General features: G+C 46.2%; 1 protein-coding gene across 1 annotated transcript in view; it reads left to right on the top strand.

Annotated features, from left to right (window-relative positions):
* LOC142583218 (calpain-9-like) overlaps positions 1-14271 on the top strand; it is a 122413-nt gene that overhangs the window by 107470 nt on the left and 672 nt on the right. Inside the window, exons 10-18 of the mRNA XM_075693586.1 lie at positions 909-1114; positions 3527-3593; positions 5669-5707; positions 8303-8360; positions 9511-9593; positions 10898-10966; positions 11074-11152; positions 12803-12916; positions 13802-13857. Of these exons, the coding sequence (XP_075549701.1) occupies positions 909-1114; positions 3527-3593; positions 5669-5707; positions 8303-8360; positions 9511-9593; positions 10898-10966; positions 11074-11152; positions 12803-12916; positions 13802-13857 (771 nt within the window). The remainder of the gene's footprint in view (positions 1-908; positions 1115-3526; positions 3594-5668; positions 5708-8302; positions 8361-9510; positions 9594-10897; positions 10967-11073; positions 11153-12802; positions 12917-13801; positions 13858-14271) is intronic.

Raw genomic sequence — 14271 nt, 5'->3', positions numbered from 1 at the left:
AGGGTATACGGTATACATGAAGTTAAGGCGACTCAACAGCGGTAGAAGGTCGAAGAAATAAAGACAATATCTTCTGGGGGAGTCTTTCTTTCCGCACGAACAACAAACATAGAGAAGCATGGAACAACAAACCACATGATACCCTAATGGGCACCGGAAGATCTAGCTTGTCTTCGATCTCAACCACTGGTAACTCGCCTATTTCTTTTTACTGTCCCATTACCGTAACTCGAGACGCCAAAGCTTTCTCTATTTGCGTTTGTACTCCAGCGTGAGTTGGGTTGTAGTCTGTAAATAATGATAGTACACCACCTGACTGAAACGCGTGATCCTAACCACTGCGCTGCTACGCGCGCTCCACTTGACTTTAGAAATTCACAAGGTTGAGGTCAACACTACCCTTCGAGCGACGTATCCCACTATTCTTCAATATCACTTTTCGGCTATTCCGACAGAAAGGTGAAGAAAAGCCTAGGTTAAATTTACTTACGGTTAAACAGCTTCTAAGAAAGCGTGGGAACAGCGCAAAGAACGAGAACGGAGACCAGACACCACACGAGTGCTTTTGTGGTTTCCGTGCTCATTTCTTGTGTCCAACGTCGCTCCCTTTTGCAAAAACCTTTGTTCAAGCGGTACCTCGGGGACCGAATAGGTAGAGCACTGCTAGAGGCCAGTGACAGAGCGCGACAAGTAGTGGAATAGCAATAGCACGACTGCATTGTTTCGAAATTAGTAGTCGAAAATAATCCAGAGCCCTTTGGCTGAGGCAGTCCTCACAGCCTGGTTACTGCTTTGAAATGTAACACTCTACCGATCCAGCGCGTTACGTAGTGCTTCCAATTTAGCTGTACACCACGGACGCCCTTGCTTGTTTGTTTTAGTGACGCCCGCGTCTACTTGTCCCGCAGATCCCGGCGAACCTGACGCGGCTGACGACGCAGTTCGTGGCCACGCATCGGCCCTTGGACGTCACGGTGCACACGACGACGCGCGAGACGGTCACCTTCTTCACGCTGCCCGCCGGCGACTACATCGTGCTGCCCTGCACCAGTGCGCCCAACTGCGAGACGCGTTTCCTGCTGCGCATCTTCACCGACGAGCACAGTAACGTGTGGTGCGTCGTCATCTGTATAGGGGAGCTCTTCTATCTGGGGCGTCCGGACACGCGGTGCATAGCTGGCGTAATGTGTTCCTCGACCCGCGCCGACTGCGCGAGCGTGCTAAGGTCGTTACGCCGAGTATACGCGCGGACACGGTAATGTTCTCGGCTCGGCCACGAGGAGCGTACTAAAAGATATATTTCCCGTTACGTCTACGGGGAACATTCGTTGACCGGCGGCGGCCGTTATGCCGCTTTGTCGGTACAGGATGGGTAACGGAATAGCGGGTTGTACGAGACTATGTATACCCGACTGCTGCATCCCACTTTTTTTTTTTTTCGTGTATGTCATCCGCGACTGTTTACAATTCGGCAATTCGGTTACATTGGGGCGAACGGGTTAGACTGGTGAGGTTCACAGCATTGAACCATTGCAGCAAACGGCACCATTGATAGAAAGTCTGCAGGGTAAAAGCGCGAACAACAAAATGCGTGGCCGTGATGCGGTGGTTACGGAAACAAAAGATGGCTTCGTCCAGTCTGAGCGCAAATTGTGCGCACAGCAATGCATGCGGGCGGGCGCTCCGTCACTTACCGTGCCAGGGACCAAAGTCGTGTGGACGCTGCGCAACTGAAGTGCGGGCCGCATGTGCAGTGGCGTACTCGAAGGCTAGGATTTACCTATATTTCGTGTGGCCTAGTCGGGAGGGTTAAACATTCGAATGGTGCCACACAGGCTGCATACTAGAGCTGCCTTAGCCGCGTGTTTGAGACACGCTTAACGCGATAACTGAGTGACGCAGCGCCGTCGGGACGTGCAGAAGTGTGCGCCTATAGCAGACTGCCCATATACTAACGTGATTGTCCACGCCTCGTGCCGTATTGCGAGCACGAGCGAGCTTCTATGTCGAGCCGCGATCTCCTTCGCTTCATGCACGCCCGACGCGTGGTGAGACGGAAATTGCCACATGACTAGTCTGCTGAGCTAAAGCTTGACGGTTTCGTTCATTGGCACTTTTTGGTTTTGCCCAGAAATATACTGCGCATGAGCAAAAAGGTATTTTCCAACCAAAGTTTCTTAATACAGCTCATTTTTCCTCACAGACACATGGTCCACGTGTGCCTTTGTGTTACTGGTTTTAGAACGAACTATCAATGTCTTAGCGAATTTTATTGTTGATCACGTCATCAATATTCATACGAAGATAACACTTTCGTCAGGAACACGCAGCTTTTATTTTGTAAGAAGCCTAGTATTTACATAAACAAAGCAAAATCACTTCATCTGTGCCAGAACTCGAACTTAATTCGCCGAAACGCAGTCAAACTTATGCCTCGTTTTTCAATCAAATTTTGTAGTACTGCCGGTGCACGGAAGCGGAGGCGCACCATTCTGCAAGTCGTCCATTGGCCAGAATTAATTACTGCGAAAGAATTAGTAGCGTTAGCTTCTAGCAATTGGTTGTGAACTCATTGGACGACGGGTTTCAGAGGCCGCATTGATATCGACCGCTTGATTTTCTCGGTTAAAGATATGCCGCCACACCGCCTGTTCGTCTGATTTTTATGATTATCTGTATAATTCTTGCCTTGTAGTATAAGTTGACTATGCCGAAGTCGTAAAAGCGACGACAATCAACCGTATTGCATCTCATCTCATGTTTAAAGAATGTGGAACGCATTGACCACATTTGGTCACACGGCCGTTTTTTGCGTTCTTCCCCCATAAGGTGGCCCGCTGAGGCAGGGCAACAATTCCGCGTTTTCGTAGTTAAGAGCCTTAGCCGCATGAAAACTGGGTACATAGTCTAAGTCCAAAGACAAAGAGCATCAGTTCTCATTTTAAGTGACTTCGTTTGTTACTGTGTTCTATGTTTATTGGCCCGGAAATATAAAGTAAGATATAAGAAGCCTGTGAGCGATGACTTCAGTGAAATTATTACATAATTGCCAAAAGCAAGGTCATTCTCTTTTTTTCAACTGCGACAGCAATTATAAGAGCCCGAAGCTGTGTTTGCTGCGTCCGTCGGCTCTTTCTGTTACACTGAATATTGCCGGCCATCACCGCTTGGGGTTCAAATTATGCCCCCTGCGGCAGGGTTCGGTTGCGAGCCGGACGCGCCAACCACTTAGCTGTAGCGCAACAATCGCGCTTGGCAATTTGCGCGGGGTTTTGCGCTCCGTGCAGACTATTGGAGTGATGGCGTTGGCGCATGTATTTGGAAGGCCACAGCAGTGGGCGAAAATGACATGTACGCAGCACAAAGAAGTTGTTCTTGGGAAGACGGCGGTGTCCGCAGTGAGAGCCTAGCTGCTGCTCTAGCAGTAAATGATTTCAGAGCCGGAGTAGTCGCTGCAGTGTGTTTTTTTCCCCCGATATAATATCGACGTTATTATTTCGGCGTCTCACACTCACTTATATCGCAGGGAAGTCAACGACGACAACCTAATCTACCGCAACTTGAGCTTGACAAAGAATGGGACCACGGGTCATGTGAGTATTCTGCGTGCACTCTTACGCGAATTCTCAAAACTCCGCATGTGCGTCTCTACTGCCATTTCAAGACCACCGAGGTAGGAGACGCGTCGAATGGGCACGTGCTGCACAATATTCGCTTGTGTCGCACAATAGGATTCCGACCAACACGCGCGTGTGATTGCTAAAATGCCTATCATGCAACAACAGCGCTGTTTCATGGCGCGGGCCAGCGCTATATATAGACGGAGTTTGGCTAAGGAAAGGCTCTACAGCAGCGGGTCTCACCAGCTACACAAAACCGGCGGGCAGACTGATGTGTTGTAGTCAAGCATTCTCTGAAATGTTGCCTGCAGCCACGTGAACGCATTGCTATAGGGGAAGCAGCTCACTAACTAACGTCACTAAAAACAAGAATTATCGGGTTTTATATACGCGCGAAATCGACAATCTGATAAAGAGGTACGCGGTAGTGGAAGACTCTGGATTGATTTTGACCGCCTGGGGTTGTTCACCATGCTCCTAAACCTAAGTACACGAGCGTTATTGCATTTTTCCCCCATCGAAGTGCGGTCACCGCGGCCGGGATCGAACCCGCAACCTGGAACTCAGCAGCGCAAGGCCATGTCACTGCGCTATACCGCGGTGGGTGTCACAAAAACATTACGTTTAGGGCTCAGTACAGGTCCTGGAACGCCACATTTATTTTTTTATACATCTTTTTACGTGCTGCTGACCTCCTTTCCTGTAACACTGCGGAGGGGCCACGTTAGTCATTGCAAAACATGTGCAAGAACGACGCGAGCCATATAGGTGCTGTCCCTGTGCCTGTAATCTTACCATTTGCCAGCAGTCCCGTATTTTTAGGTGGTGAGACGGCGGAGTCAGTAGAAAACGGCGTGCAGGTGCAGTTTTCAGCATTTATTGTAATGGTGCTGGCGCCATAGTGTATTTCTTAAAATTATTATATTACCTACGGCCAGCGTCAACGGACATCGATGCCAACAAAAAATCGCAGTTTCGGTGATAGTTGGCAGAGTACAGAGGCAGGGACAGCGTAGTCCTATATTACGCGCAGTAAGAATCTCGGTATCTAGAGCAGTATCGCTTGCAGTAAAAAATCACTGTCGTGCCCAAGTCCGGCTTTGTAATGCATAGTCCACCTGTCCGAATCGAAGGTCATTTGGTGCGGGCCGGGGCCAAGCTTAGCCCGCTGGCTGGCTTGGGTATGGGTTCTCGGGTCATTATTACGATCCGTTCCAGTGGTTGGAATAGTCTCGTCGTACGGAGCTCCACTGAACTTTGGCCGCAGAGCTGGTGTGCGGTGACCTCCTTCCTGTGTGCCGTTTTGTAACGCTGTCATTGTTGTCGGAGTTTCATGTGCGATTTTTGTCGATATACCGTATTTCTTTAGGGAATATGAGAAACATGGAATATCTGAGCGCCGACAAAACATTTCCACATTGAGGTATGTCTTTTAGCCTCGTTTTGCCAATATGAATAACCGAAAATTATGACATATTGAACTCAAAATGGAGAAAGACGCCACAGTGTTTCAGTGACAACGCGGCGCCATTGCCGCGATTGTTAGTTTCTAAGTAGTCATAATAAATACCACTGCGGAACGAACGTCGTCCTTTAAACATCTCGCCCTAAGGCAGCTCAGTGACGCTGGCTCTTCGAGCGGCATCCGGAGAAGAACTTGTCATTGCGGGTAGGGGTAAGGGAGGTGGGGGTGGGGGGGGGGGTATTCTGCAAGGGTCCACCTAGTGGACATGTCCATTTCGTCTGCTGCTAAAGCACTGATTGGCTAGGCGCGCCTGTCTCCTTCTGACGCGTAACCTAGCCCAGCCAATCAGCGCTTCAGCAGTAGACGAAATGGACACTAAGTGGACACTTGCAGAATATCTTCCCTGCCCCCAGGTTAAATTATTGCAAGGCACGCATCATTCTGGTTACTTATTAGGAGCTGCAACGTTGATTACTTTTCACACCACCCAGTGTGCTTAGCTTGATATCTTGATGAAGCTGTGTCATAATTTCTACCACGAAAGTAAGTTGACATCTGTCATCTCCTTTTATATTTCACGCAGCCAAAAGGACCTGCCATGTTTTCCAAGCTAGCGCACAAGGTACGTATCGTTTGCCCATAACATTGTCGGTTCTCTGCACTTATACGGCCTGCTATTTCACTAGCAACCTAAAAAATGAACGAGAGCAGTTGTCCGTTGGGGAGTGCCGATGAGTGCGCGCAAATATTTTCAGAGGAAATTTGTTTTTAAGCATGAAATGCTTTTAGCTCCCGTTATCGGCGACCTTCACGTGACCTCGAGCCAAAAGCCAGCCGCTATCCGGGCACTCAAAGGAGAACATACGGGCAAGTTGCGAGAACAAACGGAGATCATCCAGGCAACCAGACAAGATCGCATTACATACGCTAGTTACTTCCCAAACAGGTTACAAAAAATATTGCTTTCGAGTTCTTCCTAGTGTTTGTTCACGATATCACTCAAGCTGTAACTTCTAGTACGCCGAAGTTTTATTTGTCATTTCCAATAGGCGACGCTCAAAAGGCAGATACACGGCCCTATACACTTGATTGCCATCTTCTGGCGCTGAGTGCTTTTTTCAGCGCCAACAGTCCGTGAGCCCCGCGGCGCGTCCGGCAGCGTCCAAACCGGCAGCGTCCGGCGCGCCGTGAATGGCTTTTGACCGAACGAGACTTGCAGTGAGGTTCTGTCTGTGACAGGAAACTATTGCGTCCATATGGGCCAGTGTACTGTATGACGTGGTGCAGTGTGGTGTGATGTGCCGTTGCGAACACGCACTGCACCCATTTTAAAATTGTGGCTAGTATCATCTCCAGCCATTCTGCTTTGCCGGTAGCTATATCATGCTTACATGCATTAGAACGACAGAAAGCTGAGCTAGTTGGTAAGGATTCATTATGCAAAATAGAAGTGAGGCGTGCAGACAGGACACAAGAGTAGAGAAGTGGACAACACGAACGCCGACTATCAACTGAAGGGGGCACTGAGGCGAAAAAAGAAAGAAGACAGAAAACTCATCTGCGCATGCTCAGGAATGGTAACATCACGTGTCAATCGGGTACACGTGCCGGCCTACGTGAGAGATAACTGTTAAGGCACTTAATCTCTTCCTTATGTAAAGTAATCGAAGGCTGACTCACGCACGCACTTCCACCATTATAGATATGCCATGCCTCTACCATAAGACGCGTATCTTCATTCTTATGCCTGTACAATATCGCGCATTCATCTAACTCTGGCGTGCAGTTACACTTTCGGCAATGTAGCGAAAGAATAGAAGGCAATCCATCGGTTAACGACCTTTTATGTTCCATTAGCCTCTGCTTGATACACCGTCCCGTTTGCCCTACGTAGAACAGGCCACAGCTAAGGGGAATTTTATAAACCACACCCATACGACAGTCAGTAAAACAGTTGTTCTTATTGTGCTTCACTGGACAAATATCTGTTCGTTTTTTGCCTTTTACCCGCTCCTTTTTATTCTGTACGGCAGCGCATATCTTACCTAGCTTATTGGGAGCAGTGAAAGCAACATTACATGCACTCACGATTACGGCATGGATGGATGGATGGAAAACTTTATTTGGTCCTGCAAGTAGTGATAATTAACCAGAGCCAGCTTTTGCTCTATGGTAGACTGCACGTGCCGTCCATCTTGTCCTTCGTGTGTGTGTGTGAGGAAAGCCCGTAGCCAGCCTTTCGACAAGGAGACTTGTTTTAGAGTTCGTGCCCATATATATATCTTCGAAGAAAACAAGTCCCCATCGAAACATTAGCACTCGGCTGAGGTATCTCTTCTTCGCACACTGAACATTTTACGATATTCTCGGTCACATGACATTGGTACACGCTCTGCATGTTGCATACATCCCGCGGCACTCCTGAAAGAGCTCTTGGGATGGCAAAATCAGACTGTTGGTGGTTTGGACTGCCATCATCGAGCTTATGTGCCTCGACGTTACCTAGATCCTCGCGTATATAAATGCCCCGCCCCCCCCTTTTTTTTTCTTTTTACTTCAGCAAGTGACTTAGCTTCACTTTTGTGATCATAAGTATTCATATGTTTACCTTTGGGCTGAGCATGCCACGGTCTGAAAGCGTTTTTAAATTGGCATAGCTTATATATAATGCAATTTTCATTTTACGCTTCAATATTGGGTGTGGCGGCGAGCTAATTTCTTGTTTTAATTTTTTACAAGTGCCGTAATATCAGTTTAGCTGAAGCGGTAGTTTTGCTGTAGCCGTTACGACGTGTTAGCGCGTCCTTTCTTCCTGTCTTTGTTCTTTCAGTACATTATTTCTCCCCCTTTCGATCTAAGGAGCGGAACCCTCGACTGAGGTTTGCTTAGTGTAGTGACTCCTCCAGAGACGATACATCTTTAATCAATTAATTAATCCTTCCTTACTTGATTCATTCTTTCATTCATTTTCTAAAGAGCAGGCAGGCAATTTTTGTGCCTCCTTTGGGACAGCAGTGGCCAACCGGTCCCCTTCCTCTCCTTCAACTTCTTTTGTAGCCGCTGTCACATATTCAAGCATAATAATTACTGTGTGGTTGTGCATTATTCCCAGTCATGTAGTGTGACAAGAAGTGGAAAATTCTCGGGGAAAAGATACGGGCGAAAATTTTCTTGGACGCGTATTTGATTGACGTCTTGTGTCATCCATCTATTGCAGCTACCATGTGAGCTTGACGCCTACATGCTGCTCAAGATATTGCGGGCCATCTCCAGAAGTAAGTGACTCGAAGAACAGACCAATAGCCGGATCGTTGTGTTGCTTGTTACTGAATGCATGCTCTCTCATTCTTCAGTGCAGCGTGTATGCGAGTGTAATAACGCCTGTCAGAAATTTTATCATGTTGGGCTTCCGTGGGTCCTCAAAAATACCCCCCCCCCCCCCAATAAAGGAATAAAAATAAAAATAAATGTAAAAAATAGCTGGCGTCCCATGGGTATGAGTTTTCGTGCACCACTGAGCCTTCGTACTTTTCTGTTCGCTAACTGGACGCGTGTCTGCCAGCATTTGCCAATTTGAAAAATAAGAAAATGAGTTCAAGTTAATCCGTACTCTCCTCCCGACCTTTCAGTCCAGCGTTCCTCATAGCCTATACTTATGGCTTTGCAACGTAATACTCACCACTTGTAACTGTAACTGTAACTGTGGGCCCTCGCCTCCACACCTGTGCTCGAAAGTAAAGACTTACCGCCGGCAGCATTGTATTCAAGCCACCCTACTCCTCCCTCATGCCGCAGATTAAAAAAAAATCATCGTTACTGATGGGGACGACTGGTCTCGCACTATATGGTTGTGTAGTGGGATACAACTGTCATTGGCTTGAATACTGCAAGTGGAACCTCTTACAGCGAATGCTTACCTTTTTTATTCGCAGCTTTAAACTTCTTCTAGCGCTTGTCTATGAACGATATATATAAATATATTCTGCAAAAAAAGCGCATGTTGCACTGCATACGTGCTTGTATAAAGTTGTTGCCACACCGTACTACTCACCTCACCTCATTCCGGCTACAACGACCAATAAATTGCTGGGCTGGAAGAAGTTTCTGTATACCCTTCTTTGCCTCAGGTGTTTTCGAAAACAGGAATGGGAGGGGGGGGGGGAAATCAAAATCAGGTATCGCGTATGCATGTTTGCGCGTTAACAACGCGACGCTTATTAGCGTAATCAAAGATCCGACTTGTATAGTTTTCGGACTGCATTACGCTTAGAAAATCACTGCACATTGCTCTTTGAAGTAGTCGCGAGCTATAGATGTTCAGATTTGCCTTGTTTTCTTTTTTTGGTAGTTCGCGTTTGAATTGATGCCAGTGGTGCGTGTCTGTGCGAGTATCTTCACGGAGGTCGCTGTGCTTATTCCGCGCAGAAAACCTGTGCCTTTCAGATACGCAGCTTCTGCTGGAGAAGCCTACTCTGGAGTTGTGCCGGCACCTCGTCATGCTGAAGGATGTATCCTTTTGTACTGGATCCGCGGGCTGTCTGGGTAGTGTGTCGCACGTACTACGGAAGCAGTTACCCTGAAAGCGGTGCTTAATGAAGCGCACAGAGAGATGCGTTCCTGCGAATATATATACAGCGCAAGCTCGAGAGAGAGAGAACGCCGCAGGCTTATCGAACTGTATATCGGCGCCCAAACCTCAAGGACGCCAGTGCAGCGAACAGAAGAAGCTTTTATAGCGGCAGCCTACAGTTATATATAGGCTCCTTCCTGGCTCAAACACATGCACGTCGTCAGACGCAACCGATATCAGCCGTGTAGACTGAAGAGCGGAATAGCCCGCCCTCTCACGAGACTGGATTCTCGCTCCTCTTTTTGCCAGACGAGTGCGTGAACTGGTAGAGTACCGAGGTATTTCTTATCTCACTTTGATGCGCGAAGCAGCACAATGCTAAGAAGAGTGAACGATACACCAGGAAACTAAATGTATGCAACGTATTTTCCCCGAAAGCTCAGGCGAAGACAGGCAAGCACCTAACAGGTGCACCCAGTTTGGCGGGCGTTCACATTCCGCACATACACCGCGCACACGCTTCGAAGTTTCACACCTGCTTTCAATAATCTTGACGTACCAAGAAGCAGGCATGATGCAACGGATGTTCTTCGGGATTCTTAAGCAGCAGGTATCGATTGGGGTAAGGTCTATCGTGCTTTTGTTATAATTCTTTGGGTAACATTACGTCATTCCTTCGTAGACTACGGGGGTAACTCGCGGCATAAATGCGATGTATTCTTATGTGATATAACGAAACTGGCGGCAGTGCTTTGTCACATGTGACGGCAATTGTTACGACAAAGCACCTTTTTGTCGAAAAAAGAATTAAAAAGTAACAAAAGTAATAACCGACTGATAAGTGGACAACAGTGACCGACTGACATGTATGCCGTAATTAATTGTCATCGGTGCTTGTGAAAAAAAAAATACTTGTACGCAACCAAATAATGTTAACAACCCGATACCAACCGCAGTAAAAGGAACTTAAAATGGCGGAAGACGAAACACTGGTACTGTGCGCCGGTATCATCTTAGGGCGTAAAAATATTGGAGGCTGAACTGTCGGGCTAGTTGGTCTGGCGTAACCGTTGGATGCAATTAGCGCTAACCAATGCGCACACATAGAAAGAGGGACGAACACGGGTGCTTGATTCGCGTTGCGTGTGAGGCCTATACCTGTTTGAGAGTCTATCTTACTGACATTCATGGATGTTGCGATGAAAGTTTGCTCCCTGCTACCAAGCCTTAACCGGACACCAGCCCGTCATAAACGGAAAGATCAGCATCAAGGACGTGCCCTTAATCCTGAGCATGCTGCACTTTTGGCGGGTGCGTATGGGGGGTGGCTATCTCCATTAGCGGCGCTTTGTTCTCGTGACTGCCGCAGCATTAACCCATGTTCTCCGCCTTTCGTTTTTTTCTTCTTCCACATGCAGGGCGTCTTCGTAAAGTTTGACCGGCCGCACAAAGGGCGAACAAGCAGCTTCAACCTGAGGCCGCTTTTGTGGGAGGCAGGTAAGCGACTGGTGATCTTTGTCGCCAGAAGCATGGCTGATATAATAGAGTAGATATTTGAAGTACGCCGAAGCCCCTAATGACCGTGTAGATTTCTTCTGTGTGGCCTCGGGATGGGGGGGGGGGGGGTACAGAAAAGGCACTGAATGATTTACGACGGGAAGTCCGAAAGCGGTTCGGCTTGAAGTAGATCAGTGCGAGACACGTACAATAATTCACGTCGCCCCGCACGTAAATTGTGATGAGAGTTCCACCGCATGATAACAATCCGATTCGAGGGATTTTCGCAAAATTTTTGCAACAGTTTTTGGTTCGTTATAAAAGTCAATTTGTCATGAGCTCGTCATTATAGCCGTAAAAGTTCAATTGGCGTTGCCGGTATAAGTTCGACAATTAATAGGTTAATTAACGAATCTTAGTTCATTAAACTGCTAAACGATCCGACAGAGAATTTTCTTTTGTCCACCCTTGTTGCGAATATTGCGCTAAATTCATTCACAAATCTTTTCGTTCGGAAGTGTTGTTTACCATTGGCCGGCCGCCTTCAATAATATGTCCGACATAGCGATTGACTGGCACTTTCTCTTACGCACAAGTTTAGCGCAATTACATTTTTTGGGAATGCCGACCTTCGTCCTTCAAAGAATTATTATTCTGTCTCAAATTTTCTGTTTTAAATAATGAAAGACAGTCGTCGCTTAAGTACACAGTATGCACATAACTGTTCTCGTTTTGGGAACGGCCGTTCGTGCACTTCCCTTTGTTTCCTTTTTTTTTTACATTCCTTCCACGCCACGTCCTCACCAACGCAGTAACGCCCTGAAGGTAATTAAATAAAAAGGATAACGCAAGCTTTCTTCAATAGCTGCCCGAACAGAACATGCTCAGGGAACCTATATAGCAGTGTTAATTCACAAGATGTGATAATAATAATAATAATAATAATAATAATAATAATAATAATAATAATAATAATAATAATAATAATAATAATAATAATAATAATAATAATAATAATAATAATAATGATGATGATATGAAGAAGAATATTTTTATTCAATCATGCCGTGCCAGGCACCGTCGTGTTTGCATGGTGTGTCCTGGAAAGAACGGCTGTTTCAAACAGTGCAGAAACAATGATCATAATGCATAACGCCTAATATCGCACAAGACATAGCATTTCACAATATCGCAAAAACAAATAACAAGAAAGCCTAGCGTAGAGGAAACAAAAAAGAAAAAGTGAAAAGTCACTCTCTATTGAACGTAATTTGTGTTTTCCATAAATGTTTGCGGCGGGTTAACTTCAACATGTCAAATTTATATCGCAGGAAAAGACGGGGAGCGAAATAAGGCCCAACAAAGATATTGAAGAGTAATGGAACGACGTATGTCTTAGCGAGAGAGCCTTAATTGCAGACGTAGTCTTAAGAATAGTCGTCCAATGATACCGTTGCTCTACAGTTTGCTTGAAGCGAGAGTGTCACACGAAGGTAAAAAGTTTTGAATGTGCATTGAATCTGTATCGTATTTGTATTGAGTTTTGAATATGTACGACAGGCGGGATTACTAAGCAAGAGTGTTAGATGCTTAAGATGAGTGCCTGTCCGCTGCGTGCTTTCCTTTATCGTTTGAACTCAACGCGCGCAGGGATCACGGTGAGCAACAAGGTACTGGAATGCTTGGTCATCCGCTACACCAAAGACTGCACCATCACAGCGGAGGCTTTCATCGGAGCTCTAGTCAAGCTGTACCTGGCTCATGGTAAGCTGCGCAGTCCGAATTACGTCAACGCAAGTCGTATTAAAGGGGTGTTCGAATAGTGAAAATTTTTTATCGAAGCGAACGGGAATATTCGAAACAGACGACTACCGGATATCGAATATTTTAACATTTTTAAAGCAACATGGAATACAAAGTTTGCGCGGAGTTGAGTTGGCAAAAAAAAAAAAAAAACGAAATCAGACAATTATACATTGACACGCTTGTGTAATATAGTTCACAAGTAGAGGTCCGGACTACAGAAGAGCTTGTAAATGATATACAACTGCTTTCAATTGCCTGAGCATCATGGTAATGGCAGTAAAGAAACAATGTAACAGGATGTTACCAGTTCCACGGACAGTGCCGTGTTCGCTGAAGAAGAGAAATGTGAGACTGCAACATCGCCCATTGTTTTAAAGGGATGCAGACACAGGCGTGACTGACCAGGTAACAAATTCGTATATAGGCTGCCTATAAAGGCAAGCCATTCTCATTGAATGACTGAAAATTATTGAGCAGACGTTATCTGCCCCGTGCGTTCGTTCAGCAAGCAGTGAGCTTAAGCATTAACCGCAACTATCCTACAGCAGAATCATTCGGAACAGTCCTCAAATGCGTCGTTTTGTCTCCATCAAGACCACCCCCAATAAATGTTTCTGTCCTCTATATATTCGACAGAAACGAATATTCGACAAGTTCGAATAGTGAGTTCTCGAATCGAATGTGAATGGTGTGGCAGTGACTACTCGATTAGTATCCAAAATTTCTAATATACGCAAGACAATACGTTTAAACCTTGACGTCTTATTGCTAACTGAGCAATTGGATATTTATTTATTTATTTATTTATTTATTTATTTATTTATTTATTGTCATCGTTCGCAGACAGGTACAGTCAAGTGGAAAAGAAGCTCAAGGAGAACACCATCTCCCTGGAAGAGGTGAGTTGGTCTGGCCATTCAAGCAGCACTAAATAAGGGACATATTAATATCCCACGATACGATTATGAGGCACTTGCCGAAGTGGGACGCATTGAATTAATTTTTGACCCCGTGGGGGGCTCTTTGAGGAGCACGAAAATCTAAGTACAGAAGCGTTATTGCATTTCACACCCACTGAAATGCAGCCGGCGCGAATGGCAATCGAGTCCGCGACCTCGGGCTCAGCAGCACGACGCCATAACGATTAAGCCATCAGGCGGGTCTCTTACAAAGTAGCCAAACAAGGGAAAAAAGAGACGACAATCCCAAATATTAACTAATTTCGCAAAGGAAGGAGATTAGCAACGAATTCTTAGTACATTCCCCCGAAATAGAAAAAAAGAACGGCACTGGACGTTTTTCTGTACAGTGCA

Source organism: Dermacentor variabilis, chromosome 1, assembly GCF_050947875.1.
Source record: "Dermacentor variabilis isolate Ectoservices chromosome 1, ASM5094787v1, whole genome shotgun sequence".
Lineage (NCBI taxonomy): Eukaryota > Metazoa > Arthropoda > Arachnida > Ixodida > Ixodidae > Dermacentor > Dermacentor variabilis.
Note: the sequence above shows the minus strand (reverse complement) of the source record. Positions and strands in the feature narration are given on the sequence as shown.